The sequence below is a fragment of the Gekko japonicus genome, unplaced genomic scaffold (genome assembly GCF_001447785.1).
Source record: "Gekko japonicus isolate JY-2015 unplaced genomic scaffold, Gekko_japonicus_V1.1 scaffold943, whole genome shotgun sequence".
NCBI classification, from domain to species: domain Eukaryota; kingdom Metazoa; phylum Chordata; class Lepidosauria; order Squamata; family Gekkonidae; genus Gekko; species Gekko japonicus.
Window position 1 is genome coordinate 345800 of NW_015176000.1, and position 23073 is coordinate 368872.

The 23073-nt window shown below is 40.9% G+C and overlaps 1 protein-coding gene across 2 annotated transcripts in view; it reads right to left on the minus strand.

Moving 5' to 3' along the window:
* The window catches only part of LOC107123229 (calcium-dependent secretion activator 2), a 656096-nt gene that overhangs the window by 334179 nt on the left and 298844 nt on the right, over positions 1-23073 (minus strand). For both annotated transcript variants that reach the window (XM_015426436.1, XM_015426435.1), the window contains exon 7: positions 12837-12952. In XM_015426436.1, coding sequence (XP_015281922.1) covers positions 12837-12952 — 116 coding nt within the window. The remainder of the gene's footprint in view (positions 1-12836; positions 12953-23073) is intronic.

Genomic DNA, 23073 nt, shown 5'->3' on the forward strand with positions numbered 1-23073 from the left:
CCTCTTAATATGAAATGCTGTTGAGAGAATGGGGGAGGGCAAACAGCTCTTTGAGCTTCCAGAGGCCTCTGGAAGGCTGCAGTTGGGAACAGAATACTAGCTGCTAGCTAAGAACCTTGAATCTGGTCCAGCGAGGCCATACATATTGATGCTCTCTAGTGTGTGCCTAAATTTAAAAACAACAACATACAAACCTGACTTACCCAAACTTTCCAAGGAGATGCAAGGCCATTGTTCACATTAGTGTTTGTCATGATTTATTTTGTCATGATTTAATTTTATGGATACTTTGGACATATAGAGAGGATGAACGAAAGGCGACGAAACAAGTATACAAGACGAGTGTGGATGGGAGAGTTGGAAGGGGTCGACCTCAGTGAACGTACCTCAATCAGATTGAGGACATTTTTAGCAAAGGCCAGTTTAGGAGTACCCTAATTAAGTTAATAACAATGTACCTACCTATATAGTTTAAGTTTTAAAAATGTGGCTCTCAAAATAAATTTCAATCGTTGTACTGTTGATATTTGGCTCTCTTGACTAATGAGTTTGCCCACCACTGCCCTAACCTATCCTTGCTTCAGTTCTTGTTTTCTTTCTTTTGTTTTGTAGTTTTCTAAAACTAGGGAATTCCTATGCTATTTTAAGGAGCTTTCCTTGAGATGGATAGCAACACTTTTTTAAAGTTTGGGGCTCTTTATTAAACTTTTTCTGACTAGATTCTAATCGAACACACCTGATTTCCTATATGGAATTGGAAATGCAGGTGCTCCCTACTGAAAATTTGAACACTTCCGGTTAGCCTAAATGTGTGGAAATAATTTTCCTATAATAGCACCCACCTTCACTAAAGCTCGGGTGCACTCACTGCTTTTTTTGAAGTAAAGCTTGGCTAATTAATATTATACCACTCTTTTGACTGAAGACAACAAGCCTCACCTATTCTTATGACCTGCCTCTGGCATAGTTAGTTATTAGACAGATGACACTAAAGCCCTATTTTGTTTTTTTTTTAAGTATTTAAAGGTTAAACAAATTTCTAGCAGACCCTTTCCATTAGTAAGCCTACTATTATAGCCCTAAGTAAACAGAAGCATGCACACACAGAACACTAACCTCAACAGTGAACAACAACAAGATCTACCTCTCCCACAAAAAACAAGCTTCTGGAAATAAAAGGGAAATGTGTGTGTGGGGGGGGCTGATGGGGGGAAAGGTGGGAAAAGGACTTAATCAGCAACCAAGGAACTAAGCTTCATCACCAGGACAAAAAACCCAATAAAACTCCACTGAGAACTGCAGCAAAGCAAACCTCACCACCACAAGGAATAAATCCACACCATCAGAAGGAGCACAAGTTCCTCGCCCCCTCACCCAGTTAGTCAGGAGTTATGGGCTAGGTTGCCATTGATATGCCAATGACACCCAGCTCTATCTGTTAACGGATGGCCGTCCGTCCTCCGACCCTGACATCCTGGCTGAGGCTTTGGATGCTGTGGCTGAGCTGGTTAAAGTTCAATCCACTGACGATGGAGGTTCTGTACCTGGGTCGGGGTGGTGGTGGATGTGGGTATCAGACTCCCCACGCCTTTGGTGCTGACCCAGAAAGCGAGGAGCCTGGGAGTAACACTGGATGCCTCCCTTTCCATGGAGGCCCAGGTTACTGCAGTTGGCAGATCTGCGTCCTTCCATCTTAGGCAGATTAGGTTACTGAAGCAGCTGGTGCAAAATGCAGTGGCGCACCTGCTGACATGGATGCCTATGTGGGCTCATGTTCAGCAGGCTCCACCAACAGCATTGATTGCCGGTTGACTTCCAGATTCACTTCAAGGTGTTGGTAATAACCTTTAAAGCCTTACACGGCCTGGGACCAACATATCTGAGGGACTGCCCCTTCTCATACACACCCCGAAGAGCATTACGCTCTATGGACCAGCATCTCTTGGTTGTCCCTGGCCCAAAGGACGTCCATCTTGCCTTGACCAGGGCCAGAGTTTTTTCTGCCCTGGCCCCTGCCTGGTGGAACATGCTTCCTGTCGAGATTAGGGCCCTGCAGGATCTTCTTCAATTCAACAGGGCCTGCAAGATGGAGCTGTTCTGCCAGGCCTCCCTGAGGTTGTCGTCACCCACCTTTCAAGCCAAATAATATGCTAGGCAATCTGTTATCCATCTGTCAAGCCAAATAATATGCTAGGCAGCCTCTCACAGCCAGCTTATTCTGTCAGTCTGTGATTATTGTTTTAATGTTTATTATTGTATTTTAAATTTTTAATTGCATTTATTGTATTGCTAATATGATGTAACATGCCCTGAACCTGCTTGCAGGATGGGCGGGCTATAAATACAAATAATAAATAAATAAGTAAGTTAACTAAACTTAACCAAAAAAAGCCTATTTGGCCTTTTAAAACAATTTTTAAAACCTGCAACAGCAAAATTGATTTAGTGAGAAATGCAGCAAACCTCAACACCACAAAGAGTAAAACCACACCACCAGAAGGGACCCAAGTTAATCAAACTTAACCAAAAAGAGGCCTACTTGGCCCTTTTAACAGTTTTTAAAACCTGCAACAGGAAAAGTGATTCGGTGAGAACTGCAGCAAACCTCACAGGGAGTAAAACCACACAACCAGAAGGAACCCAAGTTAATAGGCTTGCCAGCCTCCTGGGGGGGTGGGGGAACCCCTGCTTGAGCATTCCGCCCCCGCTTTTGAAGCATTGGGCAGTGGGAGGAAATGGTGGCCATCAAGTGACATTCTTTCTCCTAGTCTCTATGGAAACCATAGAGTGGAAGGCTAGAGAAGCCTCCAAGTTCTCACCACTGGGTTCTCTCTAACCAGAGCAGAGCACACGGCTCTTTGTGGGTTGGCTCCACCCCCCCACCCCCCAGCAAGGGCCTGCTGGCTGCTGCTGCTGTCCCACTGCAGTGTTCTCCCATGGCCTCATCTGGAATGCTGTGGTAAGTCACACAGACATGCATTAGTGTGTGTCTGCTGTGGGGCTGGGGCCTGGTGGCATGGGAGCCAGGGGTGGGGGAGGGGTGGGGGAGGGGTGGGGGAGCCCCTGCACACCCGCCTTTCTTGTGTGTGTGAGAGAGCACAAGAGCATGTTTGCTGAGGGGCCTGGCAGCGTGGGAGCCAGGGATCGGGGGAGGTCATGTGCACCCTCATTTCTCCCCCTCAGCATTGTGTTTGAGCTCCTTTAAGACCAACAAAATTTTATTTCTCTTTGGTTGGAGGTGGGAGCGGATGCTGTGTGTGCTTTCCTTTCTCCCCCTCCTCGGTATTGCATTTGAGCCAGTAGTGCCTTTATGATCAACAAAGCTTTATTCCTCTTCAATGAGTGTGGGTGTACGTTGGAGGTGGGAGCAGAGGCTGTGTGTACTCTCCTTTCTCCCCCTTCTCGGTATCACATTTGAGCCAGTTGTGCCTTTCAGATCAACACAGTTTTATTGCTCTTCATGAGTGTGAGTGTGTGTGTGTGTGTGCTGGAGGTTGGGGTGGAGGCTGTACATGCCCTCCTTTCTCCCCCTCCTTGGTATCGCATTTGAGCCACTAGTGCCTTTAAGATCAACAGTTTTATTTCTCTTTGGTGAGTGTGTGTGTGTGGTGGGAGGCTGTGAGAATGGATGGAAATTGTTTCGGCAGATTTGGCTGTGTTCATTTCTCTGTGTGTTTTTAAAATTCTCTGTGGTCCAAAATTCTAAATGCTTTTAATTTGTAGTTTGTGCATTTGAATTTTGTATTTCAACTGGTATATTTTGTGTCATCTCCACTGCCAAAAACAGGTGGTGAGAAAACACCATATAAATGGATATTACGCAGGTGCCTTTGTCTTTGAATATGCTTTTGAAACAAGTTGTCATGTCCACAGATGAATTTGTTTTCTAGCCATTGTAAATTAAGTACCCACTTATGCAACCAGCCTTCTAGGCAAAAAACAAAAACAAAAAACCAACTCAAGGTCTTTTATGTACAGTGATTCTATACATCCTTGTCAACGGTCTAATCATTTTTGCAGCTGAGTCTCCTAGTAATACAGGAGAGAGGAGACACTTTAAAGTGCCTCTAATTATACTTAGAAGAGGGAACATTTTATCTTAAAATGACACCCTCACTCTCTACTATTTCATTACAAATTAAATAAACCTTTAGACAATTAAAACAATTGGTTTTCCTTTTAAAATACTTATGGGATACTAATTACATGTTTAGCTTTTCTTAAAAGTTTGATAAACTGTAGATGGAAATAAATGTGTGTAAATGAAGAGCAACAGATTTCAAGCCATTCTTCCATTTACTTCAACAGTATATTGGGTATTGTGTTAACACAATTACCACTGATTGAATTTAACAAAGATATCCCACAACCATTGGGGGGGGGGAGACCGTAATTCAGTTTTGCTAAGTATTTAGAAACCAAATAAGAGAACTGCCTGTGTAGCTGGAATTTTATTTCAGTTTTCTCAGCATCAGTTAGTTCTAAACACAAACCTCTGCGCAGTTTTCAGTACACCTTGTCTGGTTAGCAAAAGAAACTGCTGAAGTGAAGAATACAAGCAAAGCTCCTGCTGTGCATGGAGTAGTTCTTCCCCTTCATATTATGTACCCATCCTTTGGATCTGAGCCTTAAAAGGGTTAAGCCTAACCTAGAGTGCTGGACTAGTATCTGGGAGACCATTGTTTGAATCCCCACCCTGTCAAGGAAGCTTGCTGGGTAACATTGGACCAGTCACATGCTCTCAACCCATGATGGAAGCAGCTTTGGGTTCCCAATGAAAGGTAGGGTATAAAGTAGGATTGCCAACCCCCAGGTGGTGGGTGGAGGTCTCCTGCTATTACAACAGCTATTACAACAAGGGTCTGAGGGGCAGAAAGCAATGGGAGATATTTAAATTTGGAAGAGGAAGTAACATCACAGGAAGGGGAGGAGTTTTGGTGCAGTGTGATGGAAGTGATATCATTGGAAGGGGTGGCACATGGGAAGTGATATCACTTGACCTTTGATTCAGAAGTGACATCACAGGACATGACATCACAAAAGTGATGTCACATCCTTGCTAGACACCATCTCCAAAGTCTCCAGGCTCTACCCCCAAAGTTCCCAGGTATTTCCCAAATCAGACCTGGCAACCCTACAAGTTAACCAAACTTAACCTAAAGTTAACAAAAACAGACCTACTTGGCCTTTTTTACACTTTTTAAAACCTGCAACAGTAAAAGTAATTCTAAGAACAAGGAAAAGACCCAGGCCCAGCAAGAAGGCCCAACAACAACCCCAACTGAACCAAGCCCAAAGAACAGTCAAATTACAGTTAAATCAGAAAATGTCTTAAGTTTTTAAGTTTTTAACACTTTTTAAAAACCTCAGAACAAGGACAAGGCCTGGCTAGGCAAGGCCAGCCTCCCCCCCCCCAAGAAACCCACCCACCAAGTTGAAAAATAAGACCCAACAAGAAAATTTCTTAAACACAGTTATTGTTTTCAAACCAGAAGATGTCTCTAGTGTTCTTGTCCAGGAACCAGGCAGTCAGACAGAAGGATAAGTCCACACAGTGTCCAGGCAGCAGGGAAGGAAGCAGGGCTCAGAGTAGCAGCAGTAGCAGCAGCTGAAGCAAAAGCCAGCAGCCACACAATCTTCAGTCAAACCTCAGCAGAAATGGAGTCAGCCAGAGAGACCCTTGTTTGTATGCTCTGTGCCCATGCACAGAAGAGTTTCAAAAAAGAATACTCTTCTGTGATTGGCTAAAGAATGGTGTATGTTTTCCCCTCACCAAACTTCATTGGCTAAATTGCTAGTGCTCCCTTCCCCCTCCCTAAGCAAGGTAGGTAGTGCTAGGTGGGTTAAGCCAACAGCAACAAAAGCCTTGCAAATCCAATCCAATGCAATTTGCAAATGCATTGCACTGATTGGCTGCAAGCTCCTCCTAAGTCCTCTTTCCCCTCCCCTTGCCTTGGAGCAGAGCAGAAGGTGGGAAAGAGGAAGAAATGGTGGGAAGGAGCCAGAAAGGGAAGGTAACTGCTTCCCTTTAAACTTAAACCCCCCCTCACACTGCTGCTATTCGGTATTTGCTGCTATTCCCAAATAAATGCCAAATATATTCGGCATTTATTCAGGATTTTCTGGCTGTAGAATACCTTCAGCTTTGGGTATTCGGCTGAATAAATACCCAAATAATTCCTTATCAGCATTATTCCGGTATTTACTTGGCTCGGCAATACTTGTGTAGCAATTGAAAAGAGAGCTGAAAAATGCTGTTCCACTCTAGAACTGTAACCTGATAATTTAATGAAGAAAAATATATAGGGTATCCAATATGAATAGCCTTACATGAGAGACTAGAATCTTTATCTCTGGCTGCATGTACTAATTTCTCCAACCTTGATCTCATCTCTTTAATCTTATAACTTTTAATTTCTGCCTTTAGTTTATGTTTAATCATGTAATAGTCCTTAGGAATATTTCTCAATCCTCTGGCTCTATAATCTTGATAAAGTTTAGCTAACTGATTTTTCAGGTTTTTACAATTACCACAGAAACAAGATTTTTTATTTTTTTTTACCATTACCTGACAAGATAAATCTTGTTTATTTTATTTATACATATTCTATAGTTTAGTTCAGTTTATTAGGTTTAAAAGCCCATAGGCCGTACATCATAAAAAATTTAAACCTTTAAGAAAACAGTACAGGAGAACTGTGCCACATCTGTTATGCAATTCTGGCACAAACTACTCAACAGAGTCTCAGCTTTGTAGCTTCTGGAAAGGGTGAGAATTTCAAAAGCCATTTTTTCCAAGAAACTTCCTCTCCCAGCTGTATGTTTTGGGCAATGAAAGAATATGTGAGCGAGTGAATCTATAGCTGCTAATGGGCAGTCACAGTAGCTTTGGTTTGCTGGAACACCTTAAAAGCGGCCCTTCATCTGTGCAGATGGAAAAGCATTGCAGCGTGCCACCATGTATGCTCTCCTCAGCTTGGGGATAGACAGTACATATTATTACCTGACAAGATAAATCTTGTTTATTTATATATATTCTATAGGATCTTCTGGCTCCAATAGCCTGTTCTGAAGACGAATACAGAATTCTGACTCATGAAAAAAACTAAGTTTATTCTTTATATCACCAGTCACGTTGTGGATGTGCTTGAGACCATTGGTCATATGAGCTGAAATAAACGAACAAACAATATCACCAGTCCATCTAACTGTTCTAAGATGCCTGGTATTATAATTACCTAAATCTTTCATTACAAATAATGCAATCTTCAATACAATACAAATAACCAGCCATCCTTAAAATTAAGAAAAGAAGAAGACGATCCAACAAAAACAGATTTCCCAGTGTAAATTATACTCCTGAACTACTAAGTTGATGAGACAAAATTCCACACTACTACTACCTATCACAGAAATATAAGTCTGCAGTCTCATCTAAATCATAATGTCCAATAACAACGCACAAGCTTAAGGAAATACATAAGGCAGATTCCAGCAAAATCTACCATTAAATCTCAAACTTTACGTTCAAACGCAAAGGAGGCAGAAGACTCTTAAAATTTTACCAGCTGTGGCTGAAGGAATAATCACTGTACAAGAGGATAAGTTTCTGACCTCTGCTAGGAAAATACTGGCTGGGATAATGTCCTCTGTATAATTCTCTTTCAAAACTTTTCATTGTCTGATATACTAGAATGAATGATACCATTTTATGTAATAAATAAATTAATGCTGTTTGTTTGCCCCTAAATGGGCGGCAGGCAATCTGCAAGCATTTAAATCGACTTGGGAAAACTGTTCTGCATGTGTGCCCTTTTCTCTGACTACCTTCTGCTGTGGAGTTGGCATATTTCTTCCACACATAAACAGGAATATCTAGCAAGGGTGGTGGGTATTAGTGATGGCATCATCAATGGTTGACGGCACTCCCTCCTTTTTAATTTTTTACACATGGAGTCTAGAGCTCCTGTGCAGAAATGCTAGAGGCATTTCCTACTCCATCAAAACCGTTGTCACTGGTGTTTCTCTGTTCACTGATTGGACCATCAGCACACACGTGGAAGGATCAGAGAAGAGAACACTCAACAAAATACTTCCTGACCCTGCATTAAACGGAAGCATTTTAAATAATATTCGAAGCAAAACTCTTTCAACAAGTAGTAGCAATTAATAGAAAGCAGTTGCTCTACAGAGCGACCAGCACAAGCAACCCCACACACACACACACACACCATTTTTTGCTTGTTTTTAAAAGGCAAGTTTTGCAATAGAACACTGAGGGGAAGGTGACTGCGTATGTGGAAGAGTCATGGAACATAATGTTAAAGAAAATGGCTCCTGAGCTTACCTCAACTGGTGCCATTTTAAATAGGATGTGAAGTATTGGTGTCTCCCCTCCCCCAACCCTGAGGATAAATGATTTTCCTTTAAAAAAAAAAAAAAGGCAATAAAACATTGCTAGGTCATTGGAGCACTGAAGCAATAACCTATCAAGTTCTCTGAATTCCCAGTTTTCATTTTAAAAAAGTAAGTCTCTAGCCCTTTCCTTCACAGAGATATGCCTTTTCCTTATATCTCCATGAAGGAAGGAGAGTGTAACTTTTTTTAAAAAAAATGAAAGCTGAGAATTCAGAGAATCTGTGTACTAAGACTACTGCTTTAATGCTCTGGCAATCTAGCAATATTTTATTGCCATTTATTTAAAAAAGGAGAAAGGGATGGGACCATGAAACTGACCAGATTACAGGGGAAACAGTGAAAAAATGCTTCTGCTATGTACTTATGGTCAGTATCATAGTCACTGGGCTTTCTGGTCAGTTTCACAGCAGCCAGGCTGACCAGAAGAGCCACACCGCATGTAGGCAAATTCCTTAGCATTCAATCGCTAATCTTGCACATTTAATTTTTTTTAAAAGGAGTGAGAAAGTACCAGGCGGAGGGGAGGAGGCATGCAGGAGGGAGGCATGGAATCAATTGAAAAAGTTGGATGTGGGTGGGCATAAAAGGGTGGTAGAAGAAACCCCGAACAGAGCATATCCTCATGTTGAGTGAAGCCAACTCAGAACTGGCTAGAGGGGGAAAAAACCCTCTTATAAAAGCCAGAGAAAAGCAGAGGAAAAATTGAAGCTACTTTTTTTTGGGGGGGGGGACATGTGGAAAAGAAAAAAAATGTTGAGGTAGTTCGGGGCCAAAACCTACAAAAACCACACATGCAGAATAGTACTATAGCTTGTGGGCTGTAATAAAGATTGACTGTCTAATCTTACATTCAGAGTGTCGCAAATATATAAACAAACTACATGCCTAGTTCCTCGAGCCATTTTTTAATAAACCATGTTGGAACTCTGAAAAATTGTGGGCAACACTCTTGGTCCATAGTGGCCTACAGAAGATCAGAATTAATCACCATTTTTAAAACATAACAAATAGCAGAAGAAACCACCCAACACTTCCCTTCAATATTTGAACAAATATATTACAAAAAACTTTTCCTTTACGTGTGGGTTTATTAGTGTTACCAAGGGCCTGAACATCTACACATTCTGAGAATGAGTATGTGTGTGGGAGGCACGTTCATCCCAAAAGCCAGCTTCTGCTTTTGAATTTGCAAGTGAAATCAGGTAAATCACTCTTGACTTATATTTAGCCCTGGGGCTGCCTTATGCTGACCAGCCCTCACACTGGAAGTGTGCCTTTAATCCACAGGTAATTTCCAAGCTCAATTGAGTGCTAACTCTTGAACGATACCAACGACACATAATTTTTAATTTATTTTTTTTCATTTTAATTCATTTATACCCTACTTTTCTCACAAAAGGGAATGCTTACAGCATTCTCCCAGATCCTAGTCCAACGTTCTAACCACTACAGTGTGCCATCAACACACAGGAACACATTCTTGATGGCAGCTCCACAATGCACATCTCCTTTCCCCATGAAACAATCCAAAATTCAAGTATCCTTCACCAGCACTGTGAGGCACTGCAGTTTCTACTTGGACCTGTTCTTAGCAACTAAGGCTAAGCAAATTTTATGTTGGATCAAAGCTTTTCTGCTGGTGAAAAAGAAATGCAGTGTTGAGTCTGCTAAGAAAGGTTATTGTTGCCAAGAAGACACACACACCCCTCCACCGGGGAGAAGTGACCCAGAGGGTCCCTGCCCTTGGAATCTTGTACCTCTGAGGCATTAGACAAAGGAAAATGGTCAGTAGGATCCCTCCCCCATTTGTAAAGCATATTATCTGTCATTAAAGAGGACTTAGCCACTTTAGCCATACATAAAAGGAAAATAAAATGCCCAACCAAGCCCAGGAGAACCCCAAGGCACCAATTGTTGAGAACTTGTCTTAGACACCTGGTAATTACTTCAACTCCACCTGACCAATACCTGTGAATGATGCACTCACCCTTCCAGAGTAGTACCCAGACTGAAAGCAGGTACACTGCCTTGCCCAGAGAGGCTGGATATTAACTCAGCCAATTTCTTCTACCACCTAAGCTAGTAGTTTGTCTTCATTTAAATTTAATCAGATTCCCCACACACCTTACCAGCCTCTCAGCAGCCTCTTGTTGTGCCAGCAAAAATTGGATTTTTCTCTCTCAAATCCAAACCCCAACAGTCTAACAGACAAAAAGTATCAAAAGGGCTTTTTTGCCCAGCAGTTTGGATTTGGCAAACTTTAGGACTCAGAGATCACCCTGAAACCAGGCAAGGACTCTGACTTGCCCAAGGACTGTTTCCACCCTCCCCATGATCTTCAAGTAACCCCAGACCACTGAGTACATACCCCCTTCTCACTGGATAGGAAAAGTATATTGTACATTCTCCCCTTTATTCCCCATTCAGACATATATCCCCCACAGTATTTTTACATAGGAACAGAGTGCGTAATAGACTCCTCTGTGGTACCAGCTGCTTAGTTTTAAATTGTCTCTGACTCTCCGCTCTTCTTTATACTACCTCCTTTATTCTAAATAAAAGTGTACTCTTCAGATATCCTTTGCCTCCCATTTCTGGGAACATGGTACCAAGATTGACTGATGTATACATAGGCTTAAAGTTCCCAAATGAAACACAGACTAATTTAGATGAACCAAGAAAGGTTGTACAGGGAACAGTTTGCATAATGTCATGCAGAGAATCATGGGACCCACATGTACAAAAACCATCTGATATGGGAGCTGCAATGTGATCATAAAGCCTCCATGCAGGAGCTCAGTTAAAATCTAAATACTGCAAACTACATTCAGACTGTTACATATTCCATTCAATCTGAATGTAGTTTGCAGCATTCCTTGAAAATAATTACCAAAAAGAACCATCCACGGTTAGAGTTCACTTCCAAGATCTATCCTCCCTAATAATGGCAAGTATCTAAATATTGGCAGAGCAAGTCTTTCCCACCGCCTCTTCTTTCTGTTGCAGTCCACTGTGGTCCCCTCCCCAAATTTTGTCCCTGGGAGTCAAAACAGGGATGTCGATCCGAAAAAAAAGGGTTGGGTTTTGTTGTTGTTGTTGTTTTGCATTTCAGGAAGGGACTAAATATCAATATCTGGAGTATTTGGGTCCCTGATACCATTTTGTGATTCAGGTTTTTCTATGGGGGATTTTTTTAGAGTCTTTTTCAACCAAATGACATGAAACTGTAGAAGACTTAGCACTGCCCATTCACTAAACAACTCCGAAGTTTCAAGCAATTTGTATTAAGAGGTCTGAATTTCATGGGGCCTGGAACAAACTGTCCAGCCATCCTACTTGTCTGCATTGTTTCTTATAGGGATAATATTCAAAGACATCAATTGCCAAACACACAAGCGCAACCACTTGCCAAAAGCCTCCAAATGCAAGCAGGATCAAAAAACCCAACACAACCAATGTCAAAACAGAGATCCCAACAGAACCCAGAGTCAATGTGACAAGTCCAAGAAAACCAACAGCCCTGCATCACTGGGGGCCCTGTTCCCTCCCACCCCTAAAAAGAAGAAACTCAGCAGCAACATTGCTTCTTTTTAGGTACTTTTTTGAGATCAGCTTCTACTTGTTTTAAATGGACATTCTTCTACTTTCCTGATATCTCTTGTTGGCAAGAACAACATTTTCAGCATTGTATTTATTTATTCTCTACACAGAAGTGCTCTCCCAACATCTGATCACACTGCCTAGGAGAGCTGCCTCCCTCCTTGCACCCAAAAACCCTGTAAAATTTAAGGAAAAACAGGCCAGGGAGCCATAAAATGCCAGCCATGAATATTTTCAGAAATCAATATTTGGTATTCCTGAGAATCCAGAATATCACTCAGATATATCTGACAAATACTGATAAGGTACTGTTCATGTGCATGCATTATAGCATAGGAAATATCCACATGCACATCCCTAGTCAAAAAACCTTCAGGGATAGTATAAGGCAAAGTAGGGGGCCTGCTGTGGGAAAGGAATACCAATGAACATCACCACTCCTTCTTTGGCAAATGGAAATGCCATTCCATCAGAAAAAACTCACAGATAAACTCACAACACCAAGTTTACTTTCTTCTAAAATGTACCACTCCATCAACAAAAGGTTAGCTTTAGTTTCTGACCTTTTCATGAGAAACAAAGTTGTAAATTCCTGACAAATGCTTCTGCAAGTGTATGAATCACACAGGCCAGATGTCTCATCATTTCCAACATGTTATAGTCACAGTTCATTAAGGATCTCTCCTCTGCAATCAAATCAACAGGAGTTACAACAGAGTTCATTGGTGCTATAGCTAATTTCCATGATTTCAAAAAGGAGATGCTTCCAGTGCGTCCTTCCTTCCACCAGCATCTTAAATTAGTGACAATGTTAATACTCACTCTTCCTAGCTCCTTATCTTCAAGGGCCAGGACTCCAGTGCTCTCTGTAAAAAGTTTAACTTTGATAACAGGCCGAGGATGAGTTGTGGTGAAATCCCCTTGAGTTCCCCATCTGTAACAAAGAAAGGACAAAATTCAGATTCCAAGTTCATTACAAGCAATTATTGACATATGGACTAAACCCCTGTAAACAAATATAACATTTTTACCTCACTACAGAGACCATACTTCCATCTGACAATTCAGCTCCCGGAGTGAAACAAATTTAATGATTTTCATATATTACCTTTGTAGTTAAAAATCATCTAAGGTCACAGATGGCATAATGGGAGATTGACTATATTCAGGGAGTACGCAATATCAAGCAGATGAACTTATATGAATTTATGTTCAGTAAGTTCCTGTTTTTCCACTAAAATAAACTGTAGACATTAGGATCAATTATATTAGATTAAACTTGTTTCCCCCCCTTCCTAGCAACTTACATAATTGACTAGTGTAAAGATTTAAGCAACGTTTCACCAAATCACTGTTTGGTTTCTATTGCTCTGATATGGAGGTACCAGCACCAACCTCCAGGTGTGTAAACTTGCCAGTCATCCATAGGTGGGACTGCATAGAGACCACAAAGTGTTACTGACCGATGTTATCTATGCAATCACACAAGCTATCTTTTCTTTCCACTGCTAGTGTCCTGCCTCTGTCATGGGGGCAGGGGCTGCATGCTCCAACTGAAAGGAAACCAGAAAGAGGCTGATCCCCCACACACTTCTACCATGCCCACAGTGACCACCAGTTTCTAGGCTACAGCTCAAACATCTTCAGGAGATTTAAAATTCTTCGGTGGACTGCACAGAAACTATGAAAACCTTGGCTACATCGTCACAGGAACAGAAAGAAGAGAGACTCATGAGACATATCTTTGTAGTCTTCAAGAGGTCTAGTTAATGAGATGCCCCCTTTTATAGATCAAGCCCTAACAGCCCAATTTGGAAGGAGGCTTTTGTGACGCTCTAGCTCAGTGGAAATATAAGAATGCCAATTTAATCCCTACCTACAGTTTCCCAGGGGGGAAAAAACACCTAGGAACATACCCAGAGAGTCTCCCCTAAGACAGGGCTGTCTGATAGTCAGAGGATCTGGCATATAGACCAGTAACCTCACTCAAGTAACCCTTTCAACAACTGTGTGCTTCCTCCTGAAGTTCTAGCCACTGATCACTGCAAGAAGAGAACAAGTGCAGGCAAGCACTGAAATAAGCTCTGACATCACAGATGAATGAAGTTACAACCTTTTTGTAATTGCAAGGTTCTCCCAAGTCTTTGAAAGATACATGACAGACACAGAGTTAACAGATACAGCTATCCCCACCCATGTCCCGAAGTGTCCTGTGACAACAACATCAGTGAGAGTGCTAACTCCAAAAGTGCAATGCGAAGTCTAGCGGCTCTGTTCTTTCTCATCTGCTTTGAGAACTTCGCGCAATAGGCACAAGAGTCCTTTGACAATCTTAGGCCCTGTTCATACGAGCCCATTTGGTCCAGAAGCGGGACGGAACAGGGGCGGAGCAAACCGGCACGATCCCACCTCAACATCTGGGGAGCGTGCCGGATCCGTCCCGGTTCCGTCCCTTCCAGCGTTGCTCCGCGGCAAAAAAGAACCACCTCCCGAGGTGGTTCTTTCCGAAGGGCCGCAGCAACGCTGGCCGTGGGATCGCCGGCGCGTCCTTGCGCCAGCGCATCCCCGGCTCCTGGCCGAACTGCGCATGTGTGAGCATGCGCAGTTCGCCAGGCTCCCCTTCCCACCGCTGCGTTCTCCCCGGCATCTGATCGTGCCGGGGAGCGTTGCGACGCGGCTCGGGGGATCTGTGAGATCCCGCCGCGCCGTCCCAACTTTGCCGCGGCTCACTTTAGCCGCGGTACTAGCACCTAATTCCCTGCCGTGTGGCAGGGACCTTAATTGGTCTTTTATGTTGGAGCAACTGGTGGAAATGTGGAAAATATCTCTACACTATGGTAAAAGCGATATACACAACACAATCAGCAAGAATTATAGTGAATGGTGACCTTACACGAAATATTAATATTGGGAAAGGTACAAGACACGGATGCCCATTATCCCCGCTTTTATTTATCTTTGCTTTGGAAACACTGAATAATATGATTAGAGAAGATGGTGAGATCATGGGACTCAGACTCAGAAGAGTATAAATTACAAGCATTTGTTGATGATTAGGTATTTATATTAGAAGATCCCCAGAATTCAATAGTTCAACTTCTACAAGTAATAAAAGAATATGGTTTGTATGCTGGCCTGAAAATAAACTTAAAAAACCCCAAAACTATTGTTAAAAAATTGCAATAAGGAATAAGAACAAGTTATACAAAATGTTTCAGGAATGGAAGCAGAAAAAAATCAAATATTTAGGTATAGTAATAACCAACCAATGCAGCTCACTGTATAAAGATAACTACATGAAGTTATTGGTGGAAATCAAAAAGGATCTAGAAAGCTGGAAGCATATGCAATTATCATTTATGGGAAGAATAGCAACAGTTAAGATGAATATCTTACCCAGTCTGATCTTCCTGTTTCAGACAATCTCTCCTTATATATAATTGAATAGTGGGTGCCAAAGTTCTAATTCTAAAATGCACTCCCTTAGTGTATGGCTGATGGCACTGCTCCTCAGCATATATCGCCACCAATCAGAAGGCAAAGCCCAGGTCCCGCCCACACCACAACTGCTGCGACAACCTGGTCTTTTGCATATGGAAGCTGATTGGACTTCACTCCATTCCACACCTCAAACTCCCCCCCCCGCAAGGCAGTTGGAATGTCAGTTGCATATGGAATCTGCTGTATTCTGGTGGTGTGCAGGTCCCAGATTCATGTTTTAAAAGCAGACTGACACTGTTTGCCCAAAGCCAGAGCACTCTCCCAGAGCCTCTTTCTAGATCCCGTTGTATTTATTTCCACAACGGGCCTTATTTCTAGTTCCAATTATAAAAGAGCAAAAAATATTTTAAAGAACTAGAAAAGCTGACTAGAAAATTCATATGGGAAGGGAAGAAGCCAAGAATTAAGCTAAAATTATTGCAAGATTCTAAGGAAAGAGGAGGGTTAGCATTACCAGATTGGAAATTATACTATAAAGTGGCTGCACTTACATGGGTGAAGGACTGGATTACATTAGAAGATGGACGATTGTTAAAGCTAGAAGGACATGATTTAATGTTGGGTTGGCATGCTTTTGTTTGGTATCAGAAAAGTGCTAACCACAAATACTTTAAGCAACATATGTTGAGAGCAGCATTAATAAAAGAATGGGAGCAAGTCCTGAAACTACATTACACCAAAGTACCAAAATGGGTTTCTCCATTAGAAGCTTTTACAAATCCAATGATATTCACTAAACAACAGATGTGGAGATATCAAGATTTGTTAGATAGTCAAAATAAATTAATGCAACAAGAAAAGTGAAAAGAAAAAGGTATTAACTTGAATTGGTGGGAAAGAGCCCAAGTAGATTCTAGATGTGAAAGATAAAATGAAGGGATTCTGTGATGTATTTGTAGAAATGGACAAAATGTTGTGGTGTGTTTAAGAGAAACATATAAAACTTTTTTATAAGTTGCTATTAGAAGCCAAAATGCAAGATGAGGTAGTAAAAGAAGCCATGGTTAAATGGGCACAAAATATAGGTCATAACATACAATTAGAACAATGGAAAAAGGTATAGAAAGTCAATATAAAGCTCACTAAAGCTGTGTCTTATAAGGAAAACATATATAAAATGTTTTATAGATGGCATATGACTCCTGAAAATTTAGCTAAATGGTACCCAAATATGTCAAATGTTTGTTGGAAATGTAATCGAAAAACTGGCTCTTTTTACCATATATGGTGGACATGTGATGTTGTAAAAAAATATTGGATATGGATACATGAGATAGTAAAAAAATTATTGACATAAATGTATCTTTTATACCAGAATTGTTTTTATTAAATATTACTCCACAAAATGTTAATATACAGGATGTATATATGATTATACAGATTGTAACAGCTAAAATTTTATACGCAAAATACTGGAAAAAAGAAGAAACACCATCAAAGGAAGAACTAATTTCACAGTTGTTGGATGCAGCAGAAATGGATAAACTAACTTTACAATTACATGAAAAGAAGAAAGTGACTTTGAAAGAAAATGGGCGAGATTTTATAATTGGATACAAAATTATCTTGGAGAACTTAAAACACGAAATACAACAAAAACTTCACAGATACGGCCTAGAAGACCTAGAGTTTAAAAGTATACTGTAACTCAAGCTGATGTAAAAGTATAGTGTCCATTCTGTTAGTAGTTTTTTTGTTCTGTTTCTCATTTCTTTTCATTTTGTTTCTTTGTAGTATCTTTCCTCAAAACCAATAAAATTCTGTTTTTTTTAAAAAAGAGTCCATTCGGTGTGATTCCCCAAGGCACAGAAGGCAAAGTGAGTGTCCATCAGGGAGGCGATTTTACTACTACGCTTGAGGCACCATTTAAAGAAACCCCACCTCTTGGCCATAGGCCAGGAGAGGAGGGGGGTGAAACAGGGTCTACCTAGCAGGGAGACCCAAACGAAAGAGTTAAAAAAAAAAAAGCAAAATCTGGTAACAATATTATCCTTTCACTTAGCAGAAAAAGAAAAAAATAAATTCCAAAGAAAAGAAGAAGAATAGGCCCTAAAGCCAGAAGTTTACCAACCGAAGCGGAGAAGATCCTACCAGTGCAGACCCGAGTGCTGCATGATGGAGTGAGCTCCTGACTCTGGTCCCAGCTCCTGCCAACCTAGCAATTCAAAAGCAATAAATTGCAAGTAGATAAATAGGTACCACTTCGGTGGGAAGGTAAACAGCGTTCCGTTCGCCTCGGCATCTAGTCATGCCGGCCACATGACCATGGAAATATCTTTGGACAGCGCTGGCTCTTCGGCTTGGAAATGGAGATAAGCACCACATCCCTAGAGTCGGATACAACTGGCTTTCGAGCAAGGGAAACCTTTACCTTTACCTATTTTCAAATAGTCTCCTGATTGGCTCATTTAGGGCTCTTTTCTGTTCCCTCCTAGCTAGTTAGACAGTTAGAATTTTCTTTCTCCTCTTTCTTACAAAGTTTGTTCTCTTCTTAATAAACCAACTTAATTTTTTAAACAACTTGTGCTCTCTTTTACTGCATATCTACACTCTGCCAACAAGCTTGAGCTGAGGCAAGGTTTACATCTGGCCTAGTACCATCAGGGTGGGCTTTTATTTTGCTGGTCAGCCCAGCCTAACAAAGACATGAATATCTTAAATACTACTAAAATACCAGTTATTGGCTCATTGGGGTTGGGGATTGAGTCAGCTTAGTAGGAAGCAAGCACAGCTCACATCACACTTAGCCAAGAAGTTTCCACAAGACCCTCCTCCCACTCACACTGCTCAGCTGCTCATCAAGTAAAGCGAGCCCAGGCACTCACCTCTGAAGCAGGATTGCCAGGGTCTGGCTTTAGCCCTGAGATTCAGATTCTAGGGCAGGGGTGTCAAACTCATTTGTTATGAGGGCTGGATCTGACATAAATGAGACCTTGTTGGGCCAGGCCATGTGTGTCATAAAATGTAATGCCAGGTAGTGGAGATATAAACTTTATAAAGGACACAAATACTAAGGTTTTTTTTTTTACTTACAATAAAAACATGCTTGAAACATTAGCACTCTTAAAATATTTTGTTTATTTAACAATGTCTTATAACTGACACATCTTGCTGTGAATTATTGCATCAAAAACTCTGTGTTGTTGCAATCTTGAGTATGCTGTTCAGGTGTGTATCTGTAAGCTGCAAACCTACAATGACGCAGCAGCAGCAGAACTGGAAGAAGAAGCAGAAGATATCCAGTTCCACTGTGGACCTGATAGAAGCCCTCTGGGGGCCTGATCCGGCCCTCGGGCCGCATGTTTGACACCCCTGTTCTAGGGCTCATTCTCAGGGTTTCAAGGCACTATATTAAACTTAAGGGCCACTAGCCAGCCCAACTACTTTCTGGCTTTTCCCTAGACTTTCATGCATGCCAGCATCTGGTAACTCCTGCACCTGTAACATGGAAGATGGGAGATCCTAAGAGCTCAACAATATTTTACATTTATCACAAAATGTTATCACATGATGCCTTGATGTTGTTTCTGGCCAATGAGGATGCATTGGGCTCAAAGACTGCTCATCTCAGAGCCCCCACAGTCACTTCATGGATGAAGAAAACTGAAGCAACTGCCCAGGAAAGAAGTTTCAGAAAAAACTTTCTCTGAACCAATACCCCTCAATTTACTATTGCAAAATAGGAGGGAGAGGAAGGGTGAAGAATAAAGGTATGAAGAGTCCTTGGTCTTTTTACTTCATTATAAATCACACCAATTTTTTTAAAAAAGTAAACTATTTTTGATCAGACATTAGTCATCCTGCTGCTACACATTTCAGTTAATGGAAAATGGAAGACAAATCAAAACCTCACCCAATAATAATGCAAGCATTTCTATATGTTAAAAAAACCTTTTGACTGACAAAAGGCCCCACAATGATTACACAGCTATTTTAATCCAGTCTTTGGAATGGGTCTTCCTAGTGTAAATGCAGCACTCTGAATATCACACAACATTGGCTCCAGGGAGACGTAAGTAAATAACTCCATCATTACAATCCCAGATCACTCAAGTAGTCTCTAAGGTCAGATTTAATATTCCTATGGGTACACATTTGCTAAGTAAAATGTAATCGCATCTTTCATTTTAGGAGATCCCAAAGCACTGCAGGAGGTACTCAAGGGGAATGAACAAATATACAAAAACTCCTGTTAAAACATCAGAGTTGTGTTTTTAAGTTTTGTGATTTAATTTAGCAAATGAACAATTATACCGTTGAAACCACACAAGACTTCCAAAAATTTATTTACAAAGTAAATGTACAAAGCACCATAAAAAGTAACTCTATCCTGGAAAACCTGGAGCCAATCCACACAACATTTAACCCAACAGCCACCACAGGATTCCTAAGTTACAAGTGTGTAATAAATTTTCGTTTTTACAACACGCCTTTCCTCATGGCTCAGGCTGGCTTACAAGTCATAATTAAAAAACCTCAACGTAAAACCTACTAAATAAATACCCCAATAATCCCCCTCGACCCAAATATCCCTGTAGATTATACTCCATTAAAAGTCCTGGCAAATAAAATGGCCTTGCTTGCAGCGACTCCTAAACATTTCTAAGACAGCCACACTCCGGAACTCCAGGGTGTCACGGCAGGACCAGGGGGCGTGACGCAAGCAAGCAAAAGTCCAGGAGCAGTCCGAGGTCAAGCCGAGCAAATCAGGCAGCAAGGTTCAAACAGGTTTAAATCACAGTCCAAAAGCAGAGTCAGACATACCAGAGTTTCAAGTCCATAAATCACAACGATACCAGGGATGAACGCAGGGTCAACGAAGCCGAGGGTCAAAAGCCGAGGATCAAGCCGATAAGAATTCCACAAGGTCTGGAGCAGAGATACAAGGATTCAGGTCCTGACAAAGACGTTTGCCAGCACAAATGACTGCCGGCAACAGACTTGGAGATATACAGTGCTAGCTAATTAACTCATTAGCTAGCAGGGAGTGAGGTCAAGATCCTGTCAATATTCAGGGCTAAGAGATCTTCTGGCACGCATGCGTGCGTTCTGTCTTCGCTCTCTCAGCAGCTGTCTCCGTACATTCCGGAGCCTGGTTAAAGGTGGTGGTGAGTCTGATGACGAATTACTGGGATGCAGCAGAGACTGATCCCTTGCAGGTGTTCCCTGGGAGGCTCTATCCTCCTCACCACTTAGATAGCTTTCTGCTACAGGATCCAGTCTTTGCCTCTCTGCTGCAGTACTGTCCTCAGGAGCCTGTAATTCCACAGGCTCCTGGCTGGCAGGTGCCTCCTCAGGGGCATCAGCAAGGGCAGGCATGACATCAGCAGGGGCAGGCATGACACAGGGAGCCAGTACCACAGAGTGGAGAAGTAGCAGTAAAAGGCTCAGGTCAGCGCTACCCTTGGTGGGCAGCATCCAGTAGGTGGCAGCCTCCTTGTGGTAAACTTCAGAATATGCTTAATTGAAGTGAGGTTTTTTTTTAATAATTATAAATTTTATTTCAAATAAAAATAATAACAATAACAGTAACAAGGACAAACAAGCATGGTATAACTCTATAATAAAGTTCAGGTCTCACAAATACAACATTATAAAAAAGTAAACAGCAGTATTAATGAATAATTAACATATATGGTTCTTTAATTTGTGTAACATCTGCATTTTTACCATCTGTTCCTCGTAAAGGGTTAATAAACTTTTCCGTAAAAGGTAACCATCTTCCAGTTGATGGCGGCACGCTAGCAGACTCACCTCCCGGACCTCCTGGGGGTGAAGCTGTGCTCCAGCTGAAGGAGGGGGTGTGCAGGCTCATTCAATATCTACTGTAATTTTATAAAAAATAAAGTAATCCCATACTTTTTGTTTCCACATCTGAATGGTAGGGATTTCTTTTTCTTTCCATTTTGAGGCAAGAACATTTTTTGCAGCTGCAAACATGGATGCTGCTAACTCCTGGGCATGTTTGGGAACTCTACAATTATCCCAAAGGTTCAATAAAATAATTTTTGTGCACTTTGGAATTTGATGTTCTATAATAGTGTTCATTTCCATTAAAATATGATCCCAAAATTGCTGAATTATTCGGCATTACCACCATGCATGGTAAAAGGTACCTTTATTTCCACACCCTTTCCAGCACCAGGGTGGTATCTTTACTGAAGAATGGGAAAGCTGGACTGGGGTTAAGTACCACCTGGATATTACCTTATAAATTACCAATTGTATATTCATAGAAGAGGAAAGGTAAGTTGAGGAATTCCTAATCTGAAACCATTGATCCTCGCTGAGATGTTGTTCTAAGTCGCCATGCCATGCTTTTTGATATCTAAGCAGTTTTGGAGTTTGTGCGTTGAGTAAAATCTTGTATATTTTAGAAATTAATCCTTTTATAGGTTGTGATAATATAGGTGTATATAATAGTTTTTCAAACTCAGTAAGGGCTAGGTGTAATTTTGTAAATTTTGGAGTATGAAATAAATTATGTAGCTGTAGGTATTCATACCATGGGATTTTTATGCTGTGTTTATATTCCAACACGTTTTTATCTTTGAGAAAACCTTTAGGTGTAACATCAATGAATCTAGTTATATTGAATTTTCTCCAACATCTAAAGGTGCTGTTGTGCTTAGTTGGTTGAAACCAGTTCTGTCCTGTAAAATTAGTTAAAGATGAAATTGGTGGTGCTAATTTTCTATTATATTTATGCCATACCTTAAAAGTTGATTGGAGAAATAAGTTTGAAGCAGTTTTTGTCAACTTATATGATCTGTAGTTCCATAAAGCTTCTTGAATAGAACTAGTAGGGAGAAATGAATTTTCAATATTTTTCCAGTCTGCATGATAGGTATGTCTACAGTGTTTGACCAAATTAGACAAGATTATGGCATCATAATATAATTGTAGGTCTGGGACTGCTGGGCCTCCTAGTCTTAAAGGTTTTATAAGGGTTATATGATTAATTTGTGGCTTTTTATATTGCCAAATAAAATTAGAAAGAACCTTTTCCCATTTTCTAAGAAGGGAAGAAGGCAATGTTATGGGAATGGCCCTCATATAAAATACCATTTTTGGAAGAAGCAACGATTTTACTACTCTAATTCGTTCCAACAAAGTTAGATTGAAATCATTCCATTGTTTTGTAAGGTCTGAGATATAAGAAGAGAGCTGTAGATGGTTTACTATATTTAGGTCTTTCAAATCTAAGGGTATTTGAATTCCTAAATATCTAAAGGCCGAGATTACCCATGCATAGTCAAAGTGTGATTTAAGGTAGGTTTTACTTTTTTGTGATACATTTATAGGATATAATAATGTTTTTTTATTAAACTAATTTTTATTTTTTGTTTATTAATATTCCTTCAAATTGAGGGTCATCTCTCAGCAAATTTGCTAGGGGTTCGACCGCGATGGCAAATGATAAGGGAGAAAATGGGTATCCCTGCCTAGTTCCTCTGTTCATAGATATAAAATTGGAATTAGCCTAGTTGATTCTTAAAAATAATTGTGGAGCAAGATAGAGTGCCTGAATTACTGAAATAAATTTGTCTCCAA